The sequence below is a fragment of the Rhopalosiphum maidis genome, chromosome 1, assembly GCF_003676215.2.
Source record: "Rhopalosiphum maidis isolate BTI-1 chromosome 1, ASM367621v3, whole genome shotgun sequence".
In the NCBI taxonomy this organism is placed as follows: Eukaryota; Metazoa; Arthropoda; class Insecta; order Hemiptera; family Aphididae; genus Rhopalosiphum; species Rhopalosiphum maidis.
Window position 1 is genome coordinate 71,230,104 of NC_040877.1, and position 21,684 is coordinate 71,251,787.

General features: G+C 25.3%; 3 protein-coding genes across 7 annotated transcripts; all 3 read right to left on the reverse strand.

The window, feature by feature from the left end:
- Positions 1 to 399: 399 nt before the first annotated feature.
- LOC113547871 (mitochondrial carrier homolog 2-like) lies at positions 400 to 7,148 on the reverse strand. Of its 2 annotated transcripts, XM_026948424.1 has the most exons (8): positions 6,992 to 7,148; positions 6,801 to 6,925; positions 3,978 to 4,062; positions 2,977 to 3,139; positions 2,629 to 2,760; positions 2,348 to 2,537; positions 853 to 920; positions 636 to 789 (listed from the first exon to the last, which is right to left on the reverse strand). In XM_026948424.1, exons 2-8 carry the CDS (start codon positions 6,921 to 6,923, stop codon positions 636 to 638), a joined length of 915 nt encoding a protein of 304 aa, XP_026804225.1. In that variant the 5' UTR covers positions 6,924 to 6,925; positions 6,992 to 7,148. The 2 variants fall into 2 exon arrangements, with proteins under 2 accessions (XP_026804226.1, XP_026804225.1); XM_026948425.1 differs by lacking the exon at positions 6,992 to 7,148 and having other exon boundaries at positions 400 to 789; positions 6,801 to 6,923.
- A 1,751-nt stretch (positions 7,149 to 8,899) lies between these two features.
- LOC113561277 (tRNA modification GTPase GTPBP3, mitochondrial) lies at positions 8,900 to 11,888 on the reverse strand. Its single transcript, XM_026967601.1, has 8 exons — positions 11,623 to 11,888; positions 10,615 to 10,791; positions 10,441 to 10,560; positions 10,129 to 10,298; positions 9,955 to 10,065; positions 9,781 to 9,886; positions 9,263 to 9,713; positions 8,900 to 9,199 (listed from the first exon to the last, which is right to left on the reverse strand). The coding sequence occupies exons 1-8, from the start codon at positions 11,705 to 11,707 to the stop codon at positions 8,962 to 8,964; spliced, it is 1,458 nt and encodes a 485-aa protein (XP_026823402.1). The 5' UTR covers positions 11,708 to 11,888; the 3' UTR covers positions 8,900 to 8,961.
- A 2,807-nt stretch (positions 11,889 to 14,695) lies between these two features.
- Positions 14,696 to 21,527, reverse strand: LOC113549157 (zinc finger protein 484-like). Of its 4 annotated transcripts, none has more exons than XM_026950333.1 (9): positions 21,229 to 21,527; positions 19,970 to 20,210; positions 19,625 to 19,868; positions 18,358 to 18,541; positions 18,010 to 18,258; positions 17,500 to 17,942; positions 17,001 to 17,437; positions 16,337 to 16,481; positions 14,909 to 15,208 (listed from the first exon to the last, which is right to left on the reverse strand). In XM_026950333.1, the coding sequence occupies exons 2-9, from the start codon at positions 20,167 to 20,169 to the stop codon at positions 14,909 to 14,911; spliced, it is 2,202 nt and encodes a 733-aa protein (XP_026806134.1). In that variant the 5' UTR covers positions 20,170 to 20,210; positions 21,229 to 21,527. The 4 variants fall into 4 exon arrangements, with proteins under 4 accessions (XP_026806138.1, XP_026806134.1, XP_026806136.1 ...); XM_026950335.1 differs by lacking the exon at positions 21,229 to 21,527 and adding an exon at positions 20,809 to 21,070; XM_026950334.1 differs by lacking the exon at positions 21,229 to 21,527 and adding an exon at positions 20,651 to 21,070.
- Positions 21,528 to 21,684: the final 157 nt, after the last annotated feature.

The window sequence follows — 21,684 nt, forward strand, 5'->3', positions numbered from 1 at the left end:
TATCAAGACCAGTGTTTGCCAACTTCTTTTACTCTTAGAACCCTTGCAGGAGCTTTGTGGAACCCTCATTTAATTGTTGGAGCTATTCTACGTTAGAATCATAATTCAAATCAAAAATATTAATTAATTTATATTTTTCACAGAATCCTTGGCACCATCTGATGGGAACCCTTAGGTTCCTCGAAACACCAATTAGGAAACAGATTTTGATTTGAGTGTTGCTCGATAAAAGAATCATCCTGTATAGGTTTAATTTCTGTAACCTATAGCAATTCTGTATATTAAAAAAAAATTAATTTTTGGTGAGACAAAAAAAAATCAAGTATGAATTTAGCTGTATAAGAGTTAATAACAACTATGAACACTCCTAATCTCAAGGAATATATTTACAAAATTTGGTACCAATTAGTTTTTAATTCCATTAAGTCTTTTTTTAAGCTACATACATCTTGAAATATAATAAAAACAGCTTTAAATGTTTAAATTATTATAATAATAATAAAAATGCAATTTAAAATATGTTGATACAATACTATTTATGTTTCCAGTTCTAATAAAAATATTTACTAAAAATTAACTTATTTTTATTTTGTACATATAAATAACAATCAACATAGAATGACTAGGCACCTAGATTAGAGCAATTTTAGAAGTTTTGAATTTGAAAGTGGAACACGTCTGAACCAAGTTGATGATCCACGGTTCAACTGATCAGTTCTGTACAGGTATTTCATACATTCCAACCAATTTCCAAATACAGGCATATCAGGAGGCATGCCAGCAGCTAACCTGTTAAATAAAATATTTTCATAATTTTATATTGAAAAAAAGAACAACAAATTATCCACATACCCACAGTTGTTGATTGCTGTACAAGCAGTTACAACATTAAATGAATAAGTAGCAGCATTGGCTAAATACTGAAATAAAAGTAAATATTATGTTTTAATTAAAATTAATTTATTGTCAACGCATACAAATATTAAGTAAATGTTATTTTAACCAAAATTAAATTCATAGTTTAATTTTTACCGTATTTATATCTAGGTTCAGAACAGAAAAATGAATTCATTGAATATATAGTTAATTTTTTATTGTTTTTTCCATTATTTTTAACACAATAACATTTTAAACCTACAACTGAGGATGGTTTCTGATAGGATCTAGATTGTCTATGTTGGAAAGTATAATTTTGTTATTTATAGTTTCATTAATAGAATTTTACATTATAGTAACTAATATCTATCTAACTTTGATAATTTTTCTTTGACGATAGTTGTAAGTTAAAAAAATTGTTATTTGTTCACTAATTTTATACTTAAACTTAATGTTATATGTATCTACTGTACTCATTGCCCTAGTGGACATTTCTATAAATAAATAAAATAAAAAAATTAACTGAGAACTTGGAGTATTCTACAGTTATTATTTTCTATAGTAAATTAGAATTTAAAATTTAGACAAAATTATATTTTTAAACAATAAAGAACGATTTTAATTAATTAATTAAATTTTATATAAATGGAGGCTGACAGACATTCTACACTTAGAATTATTTTTTATAGGTGGTAATAAATATTTAGCTCAAATTTAAAACATACATTTAAGTGATCATTACTTAATGAAGAGCTACGCTTAAAATTAATTTCATAGCTATTTCTCTAGTTTCTTTTCTATTTAATTTTTGAAAATGTATGCATCTTAATTAAACTTTTAGTATGGTTCTTTAACATGCAACTACGCTATATCATTCTTAATTACATTATTTACTGTAAAAATATTGGTATTAAGTTTATCAATTTCACAATATAAAATGATACTCTACTAAAATTTATCATTTAGTATTTCCCTTTTAACCAATGCTTGAATTGACATGAGAGTGTAATTCTTCTTCTTTAAAAAAATAAATAAGCATACCCCTTCTAATTCCTTCTTATCTTATTTGATATCATTTTTAAATATTTGGTACACACACTTATTTACACTTTTATATCTATAAGCATAACTAGTACTTTAAGTTAGTGGGGGGGGGGCTAAATTCCTAAAAACATTTTATAACAAATTTTCTTACATTTGATTATTATTTATTGTTTCTATTGGTGTTTAAAACTGATTTGAATGACTATTAATTTATATGAAACATTACATTTTGTTATATTCTAGGCAAAAATAAAGTTAATACTAATAATATGTTTATATGCATATACATTTAATCAAAAATTCTGAGGGGGCTGAAGCCCACCCAAGCCCCCCTAGTTACACCTATGTTAATAACCCCGTTTTAATGTTTACCGATTTAAACACTGACTAACTACAATTAAAATTAAAACATAAATATTAATTTTACCGAAGCAGCAAAATCAGCAATATTCAAAGTCATAGGTGAAGGATCGAATAAATAACGTGAAAATACTTGTTTTGCTACATTAACAAGAATTACAGTTCCCAAACCAGCAAATAGACGTGGAATGATACCAGCAAATAATCCTTTTACTCCTTCTTCACGGTTTATAAGTAAAATCGATTGTAACACTAGGCTGAAGTGAAAAAAAAAACAGATTTATTTCATTTAATATACATAATAGAAGAAAGAATAAATAAAATATATATTTTTTTATATTAACTAACGTGTAACGATGTTCATAACCAACAAATTGGGCCATCATTCTCATAGAAACAATGTGTAAGGGATGACTCAAAATAATACTTGTGGCTGTACATATCATTTCTTTAGATGTTTTAATTGCACATTTTGTCCATCTATATATTGAGTTGATTTAATAAATATAATGAATTATAAATGTACATACAAATAAATAACAAATTAATAGATTAATTGTACTCGAAGATAAGATTATGATAAATGCAGCCAAGATTTAAGTGCATAATATTAGAGATAAAATTTATTATTTTATCATCAAAAAGAAGTATTCAAATTTATTTATAATTGATACTAAAAATAATAATGTTACTTACACTTCTAAATCTGAATCTTTATTATTTATATTTTGATTTTTGTCAATTTGAATATAATCAGACATTAGTGATGATGAAAAATGTTCAATACAAATCCCCATGATCTTAGGACCTAATCCAATATACATTCCTTTAAATCCATCTACTGAATAAATGTATTTAGCTGAAAATGATAATTGTTTTAAAAAAATGATGAAATAGAATTTTTTTCATTAAGTTCAAATAATACTAATACTAATAATAATAAGTGGATAAAGCTCAAACAGTCTAAAACATAATTGTAGGTATCTGTTCAGTATGTAAACTACACATTATCTTATGATATAATATGCCATCTACATGAGAGAGAGAAATTAAAAGATCAATAGTTGTGTTATTGCTAGTAGAAAATATTTAGAAAAAAAAAATTCCGTTGAAAAAATAATTTATATAATATAATATGATACTAATATTAATTTACTCTTAATTATTTATTTAATTGCAATATATTTCAAACAAACTGTTTTAATAAAAATGATTATTTATCACACTTAAACAAATTGCATTTTTTTATGGGTGTATATAATTGAAAAAAGTATAAAATTAACCATCATTATATGAACATTAACTGTTGTTCAATGCAAAATTATATATCTATGTATATAATAAATTATAATTACAAGACTTAAATTTCAACTCATCTTATAATTTGTTTTTAAAGATTATAAAGTAGGTTAATAATATTATTATAAACTTACAACTAGAATTTTAATGAACCATTTTTCCTCACATTTGTGGGCCCTACAGGAGGGAGTCTGATACATATCATACTAAAATCAGGGAATTTTAGCTATAGTATCTAAGGATATGGTTATAATTTTAAGTAATATATTAAACAAAAACTTAATTTTGTATTATTTAAAATATAAGGATTATAATTGAGTTGATAAACTAAAGTTATATTCCCTATTTTATTATAATGGACAATTATATATATATATTTAAATGTATAAATTTATTACCATAAATTATTAAATTAGGAAGGAATAATCGTTCTTCACCAAAAATACTTCTGTGACGATATGGTGCCATTGGTTCATGGCCAATCTGTAAAAAATAATAATAAGTACGTTTAAAAAAGTTAAATAACAACTAATATATTAACTAATTAAATTAATACTAAAATTAAAATTGGATTACAAAATTAAAAATAATAACATTTATAAGAATTCAAAATGTTGTTAAAATATATGCTAAAGAAAATATTTTTATATATTTCAAAAAATATTATGACTTTTATAAAATAATAGTTAGGCTTAATTATTTTTATATTCTGGATGGACGAGATTTAATAATAAAATAGGTGGACAAGATACGAGCATAATATAGACAGTGTATTATGTTAAATTTTCCTATTATAATTTCTCGTACTTAAATTTTTTTACTAATGCCAATGTGTATGATAAAAAAATACAATCAATACCTGGCACAGTTTCAAAGGGGAGCAATGGGCGATAAATTCTAGGATGTCTGTTTTTGGCAGCTGATAAAATACAATAGGCACATGGTATTGCCTCCCACCCCCTATCAATAAATATATTCTGGATTTGTGTCTAATCAATACTCATAATACATGAAAATCTAATTGATACAGAATTTTGCATTCAAATACGATTGTAACCAGAACTTATGTACCAATATCTGAAATGATGACAAGTTTCAAGCACATGTGAAAGCAATTATTACATAGAACACAGCATTTTTTTATCACTATTGAATTACTTTGAAAATTCTTGCCTTGGGAAGTTGGGAAAGTACAGTTTAACATTTCTTTTGGATATGTAAAATTGTTGACACAATAGATTTTCCAAAGATTAATAATTCTTCTATTACAGGTAATTATAATATATTTAAAACATATTAAGTATCTTTAATAGATTTTTTTGTATATTTTATAGGTTGAAATCAAGATTTTAATCATTTACATGGATTGTGTTGCCACCAAAACAGTGAAAATGTACATAAAAAAGGGTTTAAACAAAAACTAATACAGAAATGAAAGTAGAGCAATATATACTCTGACAATACCTAAAAAAAAAAAAAATATATATTAAAATATATCTAGCTTTAAGAATTTTAGAAATACAAAAAACAATATAACAAAAGAAATATTGTAAAACGCTTGAAAGGCAGTGCCTATCATGTATAACTAAAACTATCTATAAATAATATTTTAATTTTAATTTTTAAATTTAGATGACTGATGCTTATAATAAATATCATTATAAAAATATATACGTATTATAACAATAGTTTTTAAATAATATTCTTTAGCTATTCTACATTCGCTATTACAGTAGAACCTCTCTAATCCGTCACCTTCAGGACTGGGGGTATGGTCGGAACGCGAAAAAGATAGGATTATCAGATTATACAGAACCCTAATAAGGGAAATATTAAATATTAAATTAGCAATTAATTTTATATATCTACTATAAATTGAAAATCTAAATGTATTTTTAAATTATTCATATCGACAAAGAACAATCGATAATACTATGGTCGGATCAACCGGAGTGGCAGACGAGAGGGGTTCTACTCTATGTAATTTAGCTATTTTGGTTTCACAGGTATGACAATGAGTTGTAATTATAACTATTATCATCTACATCAATGTGTATTATTATTGAATTGAAATTTTACAAATAGGAAGTCATAAAAATATTGTTTAATTTATTTATATAAAATGCCCGTCATAATTTTTTATAATGATGGTATATATAGAAAAATAATACTTAAATACACAATTATTACGACATAAAAAATGACAGTATCTTATAACTTAGAGGTTATTTAAAAATAATAATTTATTTTAGTGAAAATAGAAAACACTACTCATTTGAGTCGTGCCGTCATGAAGTAAAATTAAAAATATTCACACCTCTCCATTAACTAATCAAATTTTTTGGCACCCTTTTAAAATTTACGTCTGAGGCACTGGCCCTCTACCTCCCTCTATAGCACGGCTCAGGTACTTATCATCAATTATCATGGATTTTTAAATTTTGTATTTTTAAATTTATAAATCTTAAAAATGTATTCCCTATTTCACAAACAAAATTACTAGTTTTAAAAAATACATTTCTATTAAAGTGAGTTAGGCCATAATTTCATAGATTTTATCATTAATCCAATAAGCATTTACAACTTTAACAAGCCAATTTTAATTTATTTACACTTTACATAATAGTTCTCTTGACTTGATATGACAGCGATTTTTCCAATATTTTTAAGGATATTTAAAACTTCAGACTTTCGTCTGAACAAGGAAAGTTTTAAATATTAAGTTCTTTATGTCCATATAAATAGCAATTGATTCAACTATTTTTATATCTTCATTGCTTGTCTTCATAACACTCAAAATTTAACTACTAGTATAGTTTGACAACTAGATATTTTTTGAAAAATAGTCTCCTTTATCACAGTACATTCAAAAACAACTATTAAAATTTAAATACTGTTTTTTTTCAAAAGCAATCTAAATATAAAATTATAATTTAATGACACACATTTCTAATAGATGTGTTAAAAAAATATATACTTAGATAGTTAGATATATATATATTGATTTGAAGAAATGATTAAGGTCCTATGTGACATTAGGGATATACTATAGGTACCAACTACATCTATACAATGTAGATAAAAAAATTTTACTTCGTACAACTAAAGTGAATGTTAAGCAATAGAATTAGTGTATATTTTACAACTAATTATTAATGGTTTATTCAAAAATTTGTTAATAATTACACAACCACAAAAATGAATATATTATTATAACTTACCTGAACCAAAAATCTAGCATAATCTAGGGGATGAGTTATAGTTTTCATAACGCATTTTCCAATTAAATTGTGTTTGGGAGCATCACCATTTTCTTCGCTCCTATTGTCAGTGTCCGAATCCATTACTTAATAAAAAATGTTAAAATAATAAAATATTACCTATTGAAAAATCATGTATCACTTAAACTCACCGGTTATTGGGATATCCAATGATATAATTCAATATACTTAATAATAATATATTATAGTTTAATCGCTGAAAAATGAATGAACATAATGATCAAAAATACAAATTCAATAGAAAAAAGAAAATTTTTTATCAATTATCATTATCATGTATTATCATACACTGATGTCCGGTCGACCGTAAAGTCGATAACAAGAAACAAACCTACAAACCATGAATTCATCATGCATGAAGGCTAAAGATTAAGATTAGAGATCTCTAATAACGGATATTTATCAATATATATATAAATATATTAAAAAAATATTATATTAAATATATATTTTATTTTAAATATATTTAATTTAATCACGGTTCTTTTTATCCGTGTCTCTAATCTTCATGACCATGAGTCATACTATCATACCCACAGAATATATAATATATATATATCCGCGTAAACCAGACAAAAAAAAACCAGTTTATAAAAATATACCATGGAAGAAAAATACTATATCAGTTCGACTTGGAATAAGCAACAAGTAACATTATCATTAGCCGCCGAATTTAATTATTATATATTTTTATTTAAATGTTTATTTTTCGTTTAATATTATATTAAATATTTAAATATATTATTTGCACCGGTTGCACCCCAAAGTCAGCACCAATCCAATAACATTAAGTAATAAAATTATTCCCATTATTAACTCGCTTAATCCCCCCCCCTTATAACGCAATATCATAAAACTATTGCAGCGTGCAAGCGTCGCTTATTGTATAAGTCACGTCTATTGGGCGGGGGGCCAGTACTTAATCTTCTTGTTGTATAATTTATTCATATTTTTCTCACACGTCACGAAGTAGGTATCACTATCGTTTCCCACGAACCTTTATGAAATCATCCCGGCCATTAATCATTTGATTACTTTTTCCCAGTAATGGACAATTCTGACGGTTACCCCACAACCCCACAACCAGTGTAAATCAGCAAATATATATAAAAAAAAACAAATAACTTGTGAACATTTTATTATTTTTTATTTTTAGTTCTCTAAACTAAATAGCACTCATACTTTAAATAATAATAGCAATATTAATAATATTATAGTGTATCTAAATTCTAGGTATTTAATTATAAATAGGTATTAAGAACTTATTCGTCAAAGGGTTGTTCTTACAATATTCCCGAAAATGTTGGTTAATTGGATAACAATATTTTGGAAGGCCAGACAATGAGTTTTTAATTTTTTCCATTATTCCTAGTATAATGTTCATTATATTGTTTAGAAATAGCAAACAATTGAAAATTTTTTAATAACTTTTAATTTTTCAAAATTTCAAAAAAACTCATTTTTTTAATTTTATAATAGGCATATTTACTTTAGAACAAAAATTGAGATCGGAGCAAGACTAACAGTTTTAATTTAACTCCCAACAAATCAAAATGTATAGTTTGTATAATTTTTATTTTAATCAAAAAAGTATTAAAACCAGAAATAATACTAAACAATATAATTATACCCATAGTCAAGAATATAAAAATTCTAGGGATGATCTTCGATAAAAATCAGAATCTGAACAAACACATTTCTACATTGAAATCAAATACTTCAAAAATCACTAACATCATAAAATTGTTAGCAAACAACAAATGGAGGAAACAATCCAAAATCCTACATAATGTATACAAAGCAATCAATAGATCTTAGTCACAGAATGTATATTATATTTTAATATAGTATTTTTGCAACTTTTCAAGGACAATGATGAGAATATCGAGTTGCAATAATTGTATCAATAGATTATAGGATTGCTCTACCTTATGCTTTATAACAAGATTATTAATTAATAACTATTATTTTTGTATCTAAAAGTACAATTTTATGTGAATAATAATAAAAAACATATATTAATACACATTTAAGAGAAATAGTACTAAATTAAAACTATAATATAAGAGGTACATTGATACATTAATCAATTATGATCACATTATTTACCAATACAAAATTTGGAAAATATTACATTGAGCACTTCTTCAGTCGACACATGTCCTGTAATTTTCCCTACATGTAATGTTGCTTTACGTAAATGCTGTGCAGCAACATCAATGTTTTCATCAGACTTTGAAATATCGAGATACATCTGAACACTATTCAATGCTTTTAAGAGACAATATCTGTGTCTTGCTTGAGTACATCGAGGATGTTCGAAATTGGGATTTCCACATCTTAGCAAAATTAAAATAATAAACTATAATGAAATGTATATAATTAAATCATTATGTACTTACAATTTTTGTAAATGACTTTTAAATGTTCTCATCATATCTGATAAACCTTCATTAACTTTGCATGAACCAAAACACACGGTCCAGTTAGAATTTTGTGATAATTTTTTAAGTCGAACCATTTGGTCATCTGACACAGTGTCAATTTTATTCACATATACTAAACAATTATCATACTGCACTTTCAAATTTTTTACATAATTTTGAAGCCACAAATCTATGTTATCTACATCTAAGAGATATTGAACATCAGCCATTAGAATTACCATATCAGCACTTTGGGCCTGAACTTTAGATTTCTTTATTCCCAAGTCTTCAATCAAATTTACAGTTTGGGAACGAATTCCTGCAGTGTCAATCAAAAGAACAGAGTAACCAGACACATCTAGGGGCACCTGAATTGGATCTCTAGTTGTACCAGGTAAATCTGTTACTATAGCTGCTTCCCTGCTACCTATATGAATACACTTTTTTTTATCATGTAAGATAATTTAATTAGCAAATATAGTAAATATACATACATAATGAATTCAAAAGACTACTCTTTCCTGTATTTGGTGCTCCGATTATTGCCACTTTGACTCCATCACGTAAAAGTTCACCCGATCTGTTGTCCATTAAGTGCATCTATAAATTTAATATGTAAAATATTTGTACAGTTGGCTTATTAATTTATTACAATTTTTTAAATTTACTTCAATTTCTTTAGCAAGTTTTTCTAGATTTTCTTTAACATTTTCCAATACCAAGTCTTCAATATTATCAGTTTCACTGAAATCTATATAAGCTTCGACATAAGCTAAATTCTAAAATTGTAGAAACTTTGATAAATTACAATAATGCTAAAAACATACATATAAATAACATGCTTCTAAAATATGTTGTCTCCAAGAACTATAAAGTTGTCTCAAGGCACCTTCTAATTGCATTAGTGCTTGCTTTCTTTGAAACTCAGTGTCAGCTTCTATAAGGTCGGCTAAACCTTCTACTTCAGTTAAATCCATCTTGTTATTATAAAAAGAACGTTTGGTGAATTCTCCTGTAAATAATAATAAAATATAATTAAAAACTATGTGGTATAAAATACAAAAATGAGATAAATAAAACTTTTATTAAAAAGAAGTATTTTACAATTTTATTTTATTTACTAGTAAATGCAAACGTTGTCATTACTATCTTACCAGGTTCAGCCGGTCGAAAATTTGGTAGTTTTGATAAACCATGTAGAATTGAAGTGATAACAGCCCTACCACCGTGTACTTGAAATTCACAGCAATCTTCACCTGTGAAACTTCTAGGGCCTAAAACATCACAAATTTAAATAGGTAAAATTATTGAAATAATGTTTCCATTACCTGGAAACCAAAGTAATAATCCGTTGTCTAATTGTTCTTTAGTAGTTGGGTCAATAATTTTGTTCAAACAAGCTTTTCTAGGTTTTGGTAAATATTTTAAATGGGTCATGTTTAATATAGCATCAGATGCACGAGGACCAGATACTCTGATAACAGCTACACCACATTTTCCAAGCCCTAAAATCAATTATAATTTTTAGATATAAATTTATTGAACATATTTTACAAATAAGTACATTTAATTTAAAATTTAACTGAAACTTTACGCAAGCACAAAATAAATATTCTCATTTCACAACTGTCAATTATAGGAAAGTAAAAATGTAAGAAATCTTCTGACCCATTAAAATTATCGATGGACCAAAAATAATATATTTTAAATTGTATAAAATAATCCTCTTTAAAATCTACAAAATTAAATACAATAAAACCTTCTTAATCTGAACTTTGCTTAATCTGGACAGCAGTAAGTGTGCTTTAATATGTAATTATATTTTTCTTTCTAATATCATTATAAATAAAAATAAAACAAAATATGTAAGTAATAATTATTAGTTATATGTATGTACTTCATAGCGATTTTTTCAAACCTAACACTGTATTGAATTATAGTATATTGTGTAATATTATACTTAATATTTGATACAATTTTCTTAAATTTATAATTTACGATTTTTAGTTATTTTATTTGATCCAGACTTTCTTTAATTCAGACAATCTAGAGCCTCAATTAGGCTGGATTATTGAGGTTTTACTGTATAGTAAAATAATTGATTAAATACACAATTGTATATTATATTATAATAAATAGTAAAATGTTAAATAATTTTTAATATTTTAACATTTTGAATAATAAAAAAATACCTAAATAAATATTTTGTACAAGGTTGATACAATGATATCTTCATGATATCCATTCAACAAAAAATAAACAATTAAATATGTATGTAATATTGTAATAAATTAAAAATTAAAATTAAAGTAGATAAATAACTGTAGGATATTTACCTGAAGAGAGTGCATAGATTGTTGACTTCAGTCTTATATGTGTTACACCAACATTAACTCCTAGCCGATAGAAGTTCCCATTCATCGTGATAGCTGCAAAATTAAAAAATTATCATAGGTAGTCCAATTCCGTCTACGGTACAAATGAAAAATGTAAGAATTTTAATATTTAACATAATCATGTATTATTAATTAATAAACATTTTAAACTAATTTTATATATTTTTCCATATTCAATGTTTTATGAATTGTGATTTACTGATTTTTCTATTTTATGTTAATGCCGTTAGTGGTTTTATATCCCGTAGAGCCGGTGTATTATCACAAAATAGCTGATTATATTTCTATAATTCAAACAATAACAACAGCGCTATCTACTGTCGTGGATAAACAGTACATCTAAACATAAACTTTTCATAATTTATTACACTAGGTATTTAAAAAAGGATTGACTGTTGCATTTATATATTTATCTTATTGGTTTCACAAAACCTTTTCACGATATTTTATAATTTGATATAGTGTCCCGACTGACAATGATCAAATTGCGTTACCAATAACCATGTTATATCATATAAGGAGTATAATTTTTTAACATCATACATTATATTAAATAAGTTGTAATTGACAACTGATTTACTTGCACACTAACAAAAACTGGCTGAGTTGACTCGTTTGTCAACGACAGTAAGACTTATTAAGTCACCTCTTTGACTCTTCTAACATTAGTTTATGGTTGTATAAATAACAATATAGAACAATTGAGCTGTTAAATATACTTTTATGTTGTAACAACAGTAGTACATTTTAAATAATTTTCAAAATTATTTTATAACAAGAAATACTAATCTAATATGTGATTTTTTTATTGTTAAAAATGCATGTACAAAATTACACTTAATCATTTACGTTTTATATACACAAGTTATTGCTTTAGCTTATTGTATAGAATACTTAAAATATACCATAGTATTGAATATTGATAAAATATTAATAATGTACATCATAGATATCAATAGTATCATTATCATAATATATTATATAATTATTGGTTATTACTTATTACCAAGACATTTAATGAATTCAATAATTTAATTTTGATAGGTTTGAATTCAAATTTAAAAAGTTGACCATCAATAACACAACTACAAATAATTAATAATAAGGAAACACAATAGAATATCATAAACAATTATACTGAATATAATATTATATCTAAATACTAAAAATTAGTATCAAAATATCAAAATATATAGTTTAATAGAAAAATTCATACATATGAAAATTGCAAAATACACAATAATAATTATATCCTAATAATCTAGCAAAAATATTATTATTGACTTAATAGAAAATCATTCTATTATAAATAATCTTCAATAATAACCTAACAGTAATATATTAAATAAATAATCAGTTATTGCTTAAAAAAAAAAAAAAAAAATGGTATGTAAAGCATATTTTAAATAAAAACATAAAAATAATAAATTATAAACCAACACATTTTTAATACCCAATGGCACTTAATCAACATTTACAAGATAAGTAAAAAGTATTATATATTATTAAAAAAGAAGACTTTTTTTTTTAATCAAAATTCATTATCAATTGTTGTTTAAAATAAACATAAATAGTAGGTTTAAAAGATATTTAAGATATTTATTTTATGTTTTTTTTGCATGAAAATAAAAACTTTAAATCGCAAAATTTTTTTTTTTTTTTAATTACAACAATAAACAATGTTAAATGAGTCAAAAACAATAAAAAAAATCATCTAGCTAATAATATACAATACATAGTAAAAACGCAAAACATTAAAATAAAAAGTGAATTTATCTTATTGCATATATAAAAAAAAAATCAGTCAAACATTTTTGTTTTCAATAATTACAAATATAAAATAAAACATAAATGGCCACGTTTTTTAAAAGAAATTAATTTCAAAATAACGTTAGTTAACTATATTAAAATGTTGTCTTTTTATGTTTTTATGTCTAAAAGGAAAGGATATGTTATAATTATAACAATACATAAATAACTGTTAATTATGTTACAATATTTTAGTAATAAGATTAGATTCATAAAATAATATTTGAAACTCTATTTAGATAAAATATCTATTATAAATTATATGTTTTATTGATTATTACTATAATTGAATGTAAGACTACAAGTCAAATGATTTAAAACTTATCAATACGGTTTCTTAAAATTATTTTGAAAAATAAATTGCATTAAAAAAATCAATTTTTTAATCACCTACTTAAAATTTAAGTATTATTTAATAAACATAAAATTGTTCATGAAAAAAACGAGATTTTTTGTTTGACACTAAAATGTAAATATTTTAAATATCACATAAATAAAAAAATATGATAAAAATTTTAAGAAAGTATTAACAACAAATAAAATAAAAATTGGTTAAAACATAAAATAACTTTAAAAAATGAAAACTGTGATGTCCAATTAAAACTAAAATAATTATATTAAAAAAAAAGAAGAATATGTTTTCAATAGTTCTTAACAACCTATTAAATGAGATTTGATTTTTTAAATAACTAGTAATTCGTAGCTGTGATTTAAATATTTCAAACTTAAATGAATAGTAAAGTTATAATTGCATAACATGGGTTAAACTTTAATTTTTGATCATTACCAGTTTTTTTTTTTTTTTTGGAGATACTCCATTTTTAAAAAATAATTTTAGTGATATATTTTAAACAAATAATACAGTTAAAATAATTTAAAGTATTGTAACATATAACTATATTATTAAAATTACTTTTAAGCTTACTAAAATAATCGCTTATATAAACAAACATTTAAAAATACTAATTTAAGTTTTTTTTTTTTTGTATTTACTAACTAATATATAACTTTATATATTTTAATGATCTTCAATTTTATTCACAGAATTAATATTATCATCTTAAAGCATAATAAATATCATATTTAATATGCTATTTTGTCAATTTTGGATAAATAAATTAAAATAGAAACAATCTATCAATTGATCAAAACAAATGTATAGCGACAGTTAAAAAATGAATTGCGTTATATTATTACTCATTAATAATAAGAATAAGAGTTGTGCATAAAACAATAAAAGACCCTAACTTACTACGTATAAACAACTTAAAATAATTAAGAAATATAAGTAGTTAGTAGAACTACTATTTATAATTTAATCTCAATACAAAATGTTGGATTCAGGAATTTTAAAGGGTCCTTTTGTGATTTTTGAGGTTATATTCCTCATTTTATTTATACCTATAAACTTACTATCTTAAGACAATTGTATTGTAACAGGATTTTGTGACATATAAGAGTTCTGTGAACCATCAACCATCTGTTGATCATTATTATTATTTGTGTTTGATGGCCTGTAAGTAAGAAGAGAACCTGTAGGTAAGTTGAGCGGTACAAGATTGGTAGTATGGGGTTCTTGTGGCATCGTAGTAACCATAATTGGAGCACCATCTAAAGATATTGGAAGTTTGACACCACTAACTGTTATCATTGTAGTGCTACCATTGTGTTCAATAGCATTATTATCCACATTGATGATTTGATGACCTTGGGAATTCTAAACAATAAATTTAAACATATTCATTTTAATTAAAAATATATATTTTGATTACTATAATAGATTTTACAATATTTTAATTTCTAACATTAAAATATGACTTAAAAAAGACAATTTTATGCTAATTTATTATTGTATAACAATGTTTGAAATCAAATAAAAAATTACAGTTCAAGGGGGGTTGTAGTTTTCTTCTTTTGGATAGAATGAAAGTTATTATAATTCTATTGAGATTCTGACTTTATAGATGAAACCTATGAAGTCATAGACTAACCCCTCACCCCAAAATAGATTGTCAGTGGACAAATAAAATAGGAGGAAATTATCATAATTAAGGTAATAACTAAAATACAATAATTTTTTTAATTTTATGAGATTGCAAAAAATTTAAAAAATCAGCACTAGATCTTTTAAGAGGACATCATTCAAAAATGTATACATACACTTTCTCACTTATATGTTTACATAAAAAAATCTTATATTAATTATTAAATAATTAAAATCAGAGAACTAGAACATTAGAAATGTAAAATTTGAGATTGAATTAACAGGTATCTCAAAATTGTTTTTAAAACAAGTATAAGATAAATTTCTACATTTTGGGTTAAAATTGTTTGAATAATGATCGATAAGCAGTGGCGCAAAAAAAAAATATTTACCTATGACAATTGTCTTAGGTGAATTTATTAGGTAAGGGATTACTTTTGTCATTAAATATACAAATTTTAAGTAGAGGTGCCTAATTTTATAATTTAAATTTTGGACTTCCGCACCACTGTTGATAAGTGACTAACATAACTAAAAAAGAGAAGAATAATATATCTTATTGCACCATAATTCCAAGAAGGAACCACAATAATTTGAATAATTTGATTATTTTCTTTTTATTTAATTTGACTCATTTCTTCACAATAACTGTATGATCTATGATCTTTAAGACTAAAAAATCATTTACATGGTGTTTAAGAAGCAGCCAGTAGGTAATAAGTTGAAGGCAATAGTGTACTAAAGATTTTTTTAAATAAACAATTTAAATTGTTTTATATGCATATTTCTGTTAAGTACTGATTTTATTCTCTTTGTTTGAACTTAGTATAAATATTCTAAAATAAAAACATATTTTCTTACTTCTTGAAAGTATTCAATTTTTGGTTGTTGTAGTTGCACCAATTCTTGATCTTGAGAAAGTTTACTGTCAATTTTATTATGTGCTGAAGCTAAATGATATTCAAGTTTATGTTTTCGATCATAACTCATACCACACAATTGACATCTAGTAAATAAAAATTAAAAATTGAATAACATTTAAGGCATATTTATCATATAGTAGATTTTTGTAGAACTATTAAAGCATATTATTACATAAAAAAATATTTTATTTATTTATTTGAATATTTTGGTTCTTTTTTTGTTTCTTATATTATTTATTTTCCTATTTACAAAATGATAGTATTAGTTTTGATTTATTTTTATTAATTTTTTTAAAGTGAATAAATATTAAAAGAAATAAAATACTTTCAAAATAAATTGATGTTTTATCTAATTATTTCAAAATTTGCCTTTGATTTTTTTCACATTGTACCTATTTTAAAAATGTTATCGAATATAAATGCATATTTCCAAACTTTTTAGTGCATATTTTGCCAATGTTTAGATGCATGCTAATTTATACATTTTTTAGTGCATGAACTTACACGCCCTGCTTATAACAATTATTTATCAAAAATTTGAATCCAATTTTTTTTTTTTTTTTTGAGCACAACAAATAACAATAAACAAATAATTGACTCACATATGATTTCTATTTCTTCTTGGTGCATTTCCTGAGTTATTTTCGTGAATATGCACATGAGCGTTCATGTTATACTTTTCTGCAAAACGTTTGCCACATATTGGACAAGCATATGGTCGCTCTCCAGTATGAACTCTTAAATGTCGCTTAAGATGTGATTGAGATAAAACAGCCAAACCACATTCAGAACATTTAACATGTTTTTCACCTGTATGAGTCATTGTATGTATATGAAAACTTTTTTGATGAATAAATCGCTTCCCACACAAATCACATTGAAACCGTGTATAACCAGTATGGATGGGAATGTGTTTTTGTAGACCAACTTTTTGTGTAAAAGACTTATTACAGTATTCACAAGTAAAAGGATGTATACCATTGTGCATTCCAATGTGCACGTCTAAAGCTTTTTTCATTTTATATGCTTGACCACATATCTAAAAATCAACATTAAGATTATAAATAAATTGAAAAAAACATAATATCAATGATAAATTACCTCACAGACATAAGGCCTAAGAGAACTATGAGATTGTACATGAGATTTTAACTCTGTGACTGTCCTCCATTTTTTGCCACAAAGTATACAACTATGTATAGCTGGCAAACATGCACGTTCACCAGAACGTGAGCTACCCCTTTTTTTTCGCCCTTTTTTTATTTGTTTTTTATCAGATTTTTCTGATCCCGATGAAGGGGTTATTGTTTCATCAATTGCACTTGAACTATCTTCTACGATATTTTCTTCAATATAGTTAAGTTGTTGTTCTTCTTTCCATTCAAAATCATCATCTTCATTTTCTTCTTGTACAACTTCCTCTAAATACATGCTATTATCAATGGAAAATTCAGGTTTCACGTCAATTACCACACCTTCGGGAACATCATTTATATAATCAGTATTAGCTTCACTGACTATGTTTGAATCAGTTTCATTTTCAGCTATGAATTATAAATAAAAGATAAATAAATATATATTTTTAGATAAATTTATATATGCAAAACAAACTTTTAACTGCTGGAGAAATTGAATCAACTTGATCATTAATTTTCTTTTTATCTGAAGTGTTATGTTCTTTGGACAAATGATTATTTAATGCTTGTTTAGTTGAAAAACTTTTATCGCAAACAGAACAAAAGAAACACTTAGGACTTTTATGAACCATATTAAAATGATTCTTTAAATCTGAAGCTTGAAGAAAAGAATCATCACATTGCTCACATTTGTAATTATTATCAACACTTAGTTTCCTTGATTCTTGAAAATTAAAATTATTTTATATTATTTTTAAATCAAATTTTTTTTTTAATACTAAAAATTCATGTTTGAATATTTAAAATGTATGTTAATTCTCACTTGTTTCACAGGTTGGTTTTTCAACAACAGATAAAGGGATATCTACTGCATCAATATGTTCTGTAACCTTTTCATTAATTTGTACAATTTTACCTTTTGAAGTATCAGAAGTACATTCTTTAATATCTTCATCGTTGTCCATAGTTTCATCAGCTTGTATGCTACTGATGATATTATCAACAATCTATCAAAATAATAAAATTTTGCTTATATTCATAAAAAAAAAATAATAGAAATCTCTTTTCCATAATATTTCTAATTTTTTCATAGTAAATAATTGAATTAGGTATATTTAAAACAATACAATATTGATAATTGATCAATATAGGTACAGTTCAAATAAAAAAAAAAAAAAATATTATTTAAAATAGATAATATTTTATGAACCTAAATTCTGATAATATAACTAGTTTTGAGATAAATACCCAATATCTAGAATTAACCTATGAAACTAAAAAATATATATATAACTATAATTTCAGTTTTAGTTTTATACCAGCAAGGGATAAGTAATGAATATATTGAACATTAAAACATAATTTGTAAATACAATTTAAAAATTTAGTAACAAGCAGTGCCCGGAGTGAGACATTTTGGCCCAGCGAGATTTTAAATTTCTATCAGCCCATTTATAGGTTGAGATTTGATTAAATTTTAGGTAGACTTAAATTGTATTATATATGATAACTGATAAGTTAGAAAGACTTCAACCCTAATATTCAATTTTAATTTTAATTTGGGGGTTTTTGAAAATCTTTGCTCTCTCTCATTTTTTGGCTACGGGTCAAAATTTTACACGGCCAACTGAGATTTTCTCGGTAGCTCGTTGGTTCAATCCGCACCTGGTAATAAATAATTTATTAAAAATGCTAACAACAAATCTATAACAATTTCTAACTAAAAATTAATAATTAATATTTGACATATCAACATACTTTTATTAAAATTAAAAAACTGTTTTATTAATATACATATAGAAAACAATATACTTAATTATTTAATCATGATTATAATATTAGTAATCACTAATTACTTATTTTAATTTACATATTCTAAGTCAGTTGTTTTTAATTTAAGGTCTTTTTTTTTAACAGATTACTTTTTGCTTACATTTGATTCTTCAAGAACGTCGTAAAATACAGTCTTGGTTCAGAATCATAATATAGGAGTTACATGAAATTTAATGAGCTTTTAAAATACTTATAAAACTAAAATACAATAACACCTATGCTCTGCTCTAAATTTAAAAATTATTTTTAATGTTTACCTCATTTAAAGCTATGGATGATTTTTCGCTATTTTCATCATCATCATTAAAGGATTTGTTATCATTTTCTTGTTCACTGTGTGAAAGTTCTTCAATTTTTATTGGAGTCATACTATTCACAATTTTAAAAAAATGTTCATCTTTATATTCGTTACAAGTAGAAGTGTAACGTTTAATAATGTCAGTTTGAAGCTTTTTGAAACGTGTAGATATCTGATCTAACTCATCAAAAAGTGTAAAGCACCTAAAAATCAATTTACGTATAATATTACAGATATAATCACTAGAACTTCAAGCATTTAATTACAAAAGGTAGGTTCAACAATAAAACTGAACAATACTTGCCTTCGACACAATAGCGAGCTTCTCATTTGAGAAGGATTTAAAACCTTTTTAAGTATTTTAGACATGACATCTATTAACAATAACTCTCTTTGAGGCATAAAAGTACAATAAATATTGTATGATGAACGAGTAGTAACTTTGACATTGCATATAAAACATTTTGAACTTAGTTCTTCTCTTTCTTCTAAAGCAGAAGCCATATTACTCGAAGATATTTGTGTTTGTGTACTTAAAAAGAGGTCTGAAATAAATTATAGCATTAACATTAAATATAATTTAATTAAATAAAAATATTAGATATAAAATGTATAAATAACAATTGTCAAATGCACAGCTGTTAGATGCATGCAATATTGCTGGTTTTATGTCTAGTATTTATATGACATATCAAACACTAAAAAGTAAAGACTCATACCCCTTCCTTGTACTCTTTTTAATAGAATAAGTGGCTATTTTAGAAAATTGTATTTGTCTTAAACCATGATTCGAGAAATTGTATCTAATGATAGTTTAAAAAAGTTGTGTTAGGATTTCACAGGACACAGGATCATCAAAACGAATGATCATTAGCAGGGATTTTAAAAATAATGCCTCCCAAGACATTAGTAATCCGCAACAATATTGACAACCACGGACCAGAAATTTTAATAGTTTAGGAATGCAAAACAATTTGACAGTTACCGATTCAGTGATAAACCTGTGCCACTCTTGAAGACCGTAGTTAAGAGGAATTTGTGTCAATATTCATCATTTTAATCATTATTGGCATTGGGACATAGGGTTGTCTTCAGATCGAATTGCCTCTTCGACAACGTTGAAATAATAATTAAAAGTAGTACTTATTTAAAACCGTGTCCTATCGTCGTTGTGCATTTCGAATTTTCGGCGACGACGAAGGTATCAATGCCGAGTTTTTGAAAACAAAATGAACGCCATTCGTCATCAGTTTCGGTTCAACGGCACTATATTGAAGAAATCGTCAACCATACCTAAATTTTATCTACCGTTTGGCTGGCGGCGGGACGACAATAAAATACCGAATATCAATATCCGCGACCACTGGCCGCCGAATAGCCAGTTAGTCTTAGCACGAAAACTGAAAAGCTCGACATCCGCCGCCACGCATTTTACGGTACCCTTGGTACGCGCGGCTCACTATACACACCGCCATTTTGTAAACCAATGTCGCACAATTAGACTATAATTTAGTCGCCGCCTTTTCATCAAACGGCAGTCTACGGGGAAATGTTGCTACTCACCGAAAGCGTTTATCCGACCGCAGATGTCGGAAACACCGTGTGTGATCGCTCGTCGTCCACTTGGCCAACGACAGAAGTTATGACTTATGTTGTTGTTCAATGAATTCTGTCAGTTTATTTATAATTGTCGTCCTATGTCGTCTCGTAATAGTCGTACTTATAGTTAATTATTAGTTTTTATAATTTTATTTTTCTTCCCCATTCTACCAATGTCTTGCATCGCACACGGATATAAACATATTCAACCGTTTTTAACATCATGCCAGTCATCACTGGTTAGCGCTTATCACAGATATAGATAATATATTATCTAAAGCAGGACTTTAAGACGGTTAATTATTAAATGAATTAAGTAATTAAATTTGTAAGTTTGATCAAAGTAAATTCAACAAATGTGACTATTTGGATAACATCGGCAGAACTTTTAATCAAACCACTTCTATATTTTCATCTACG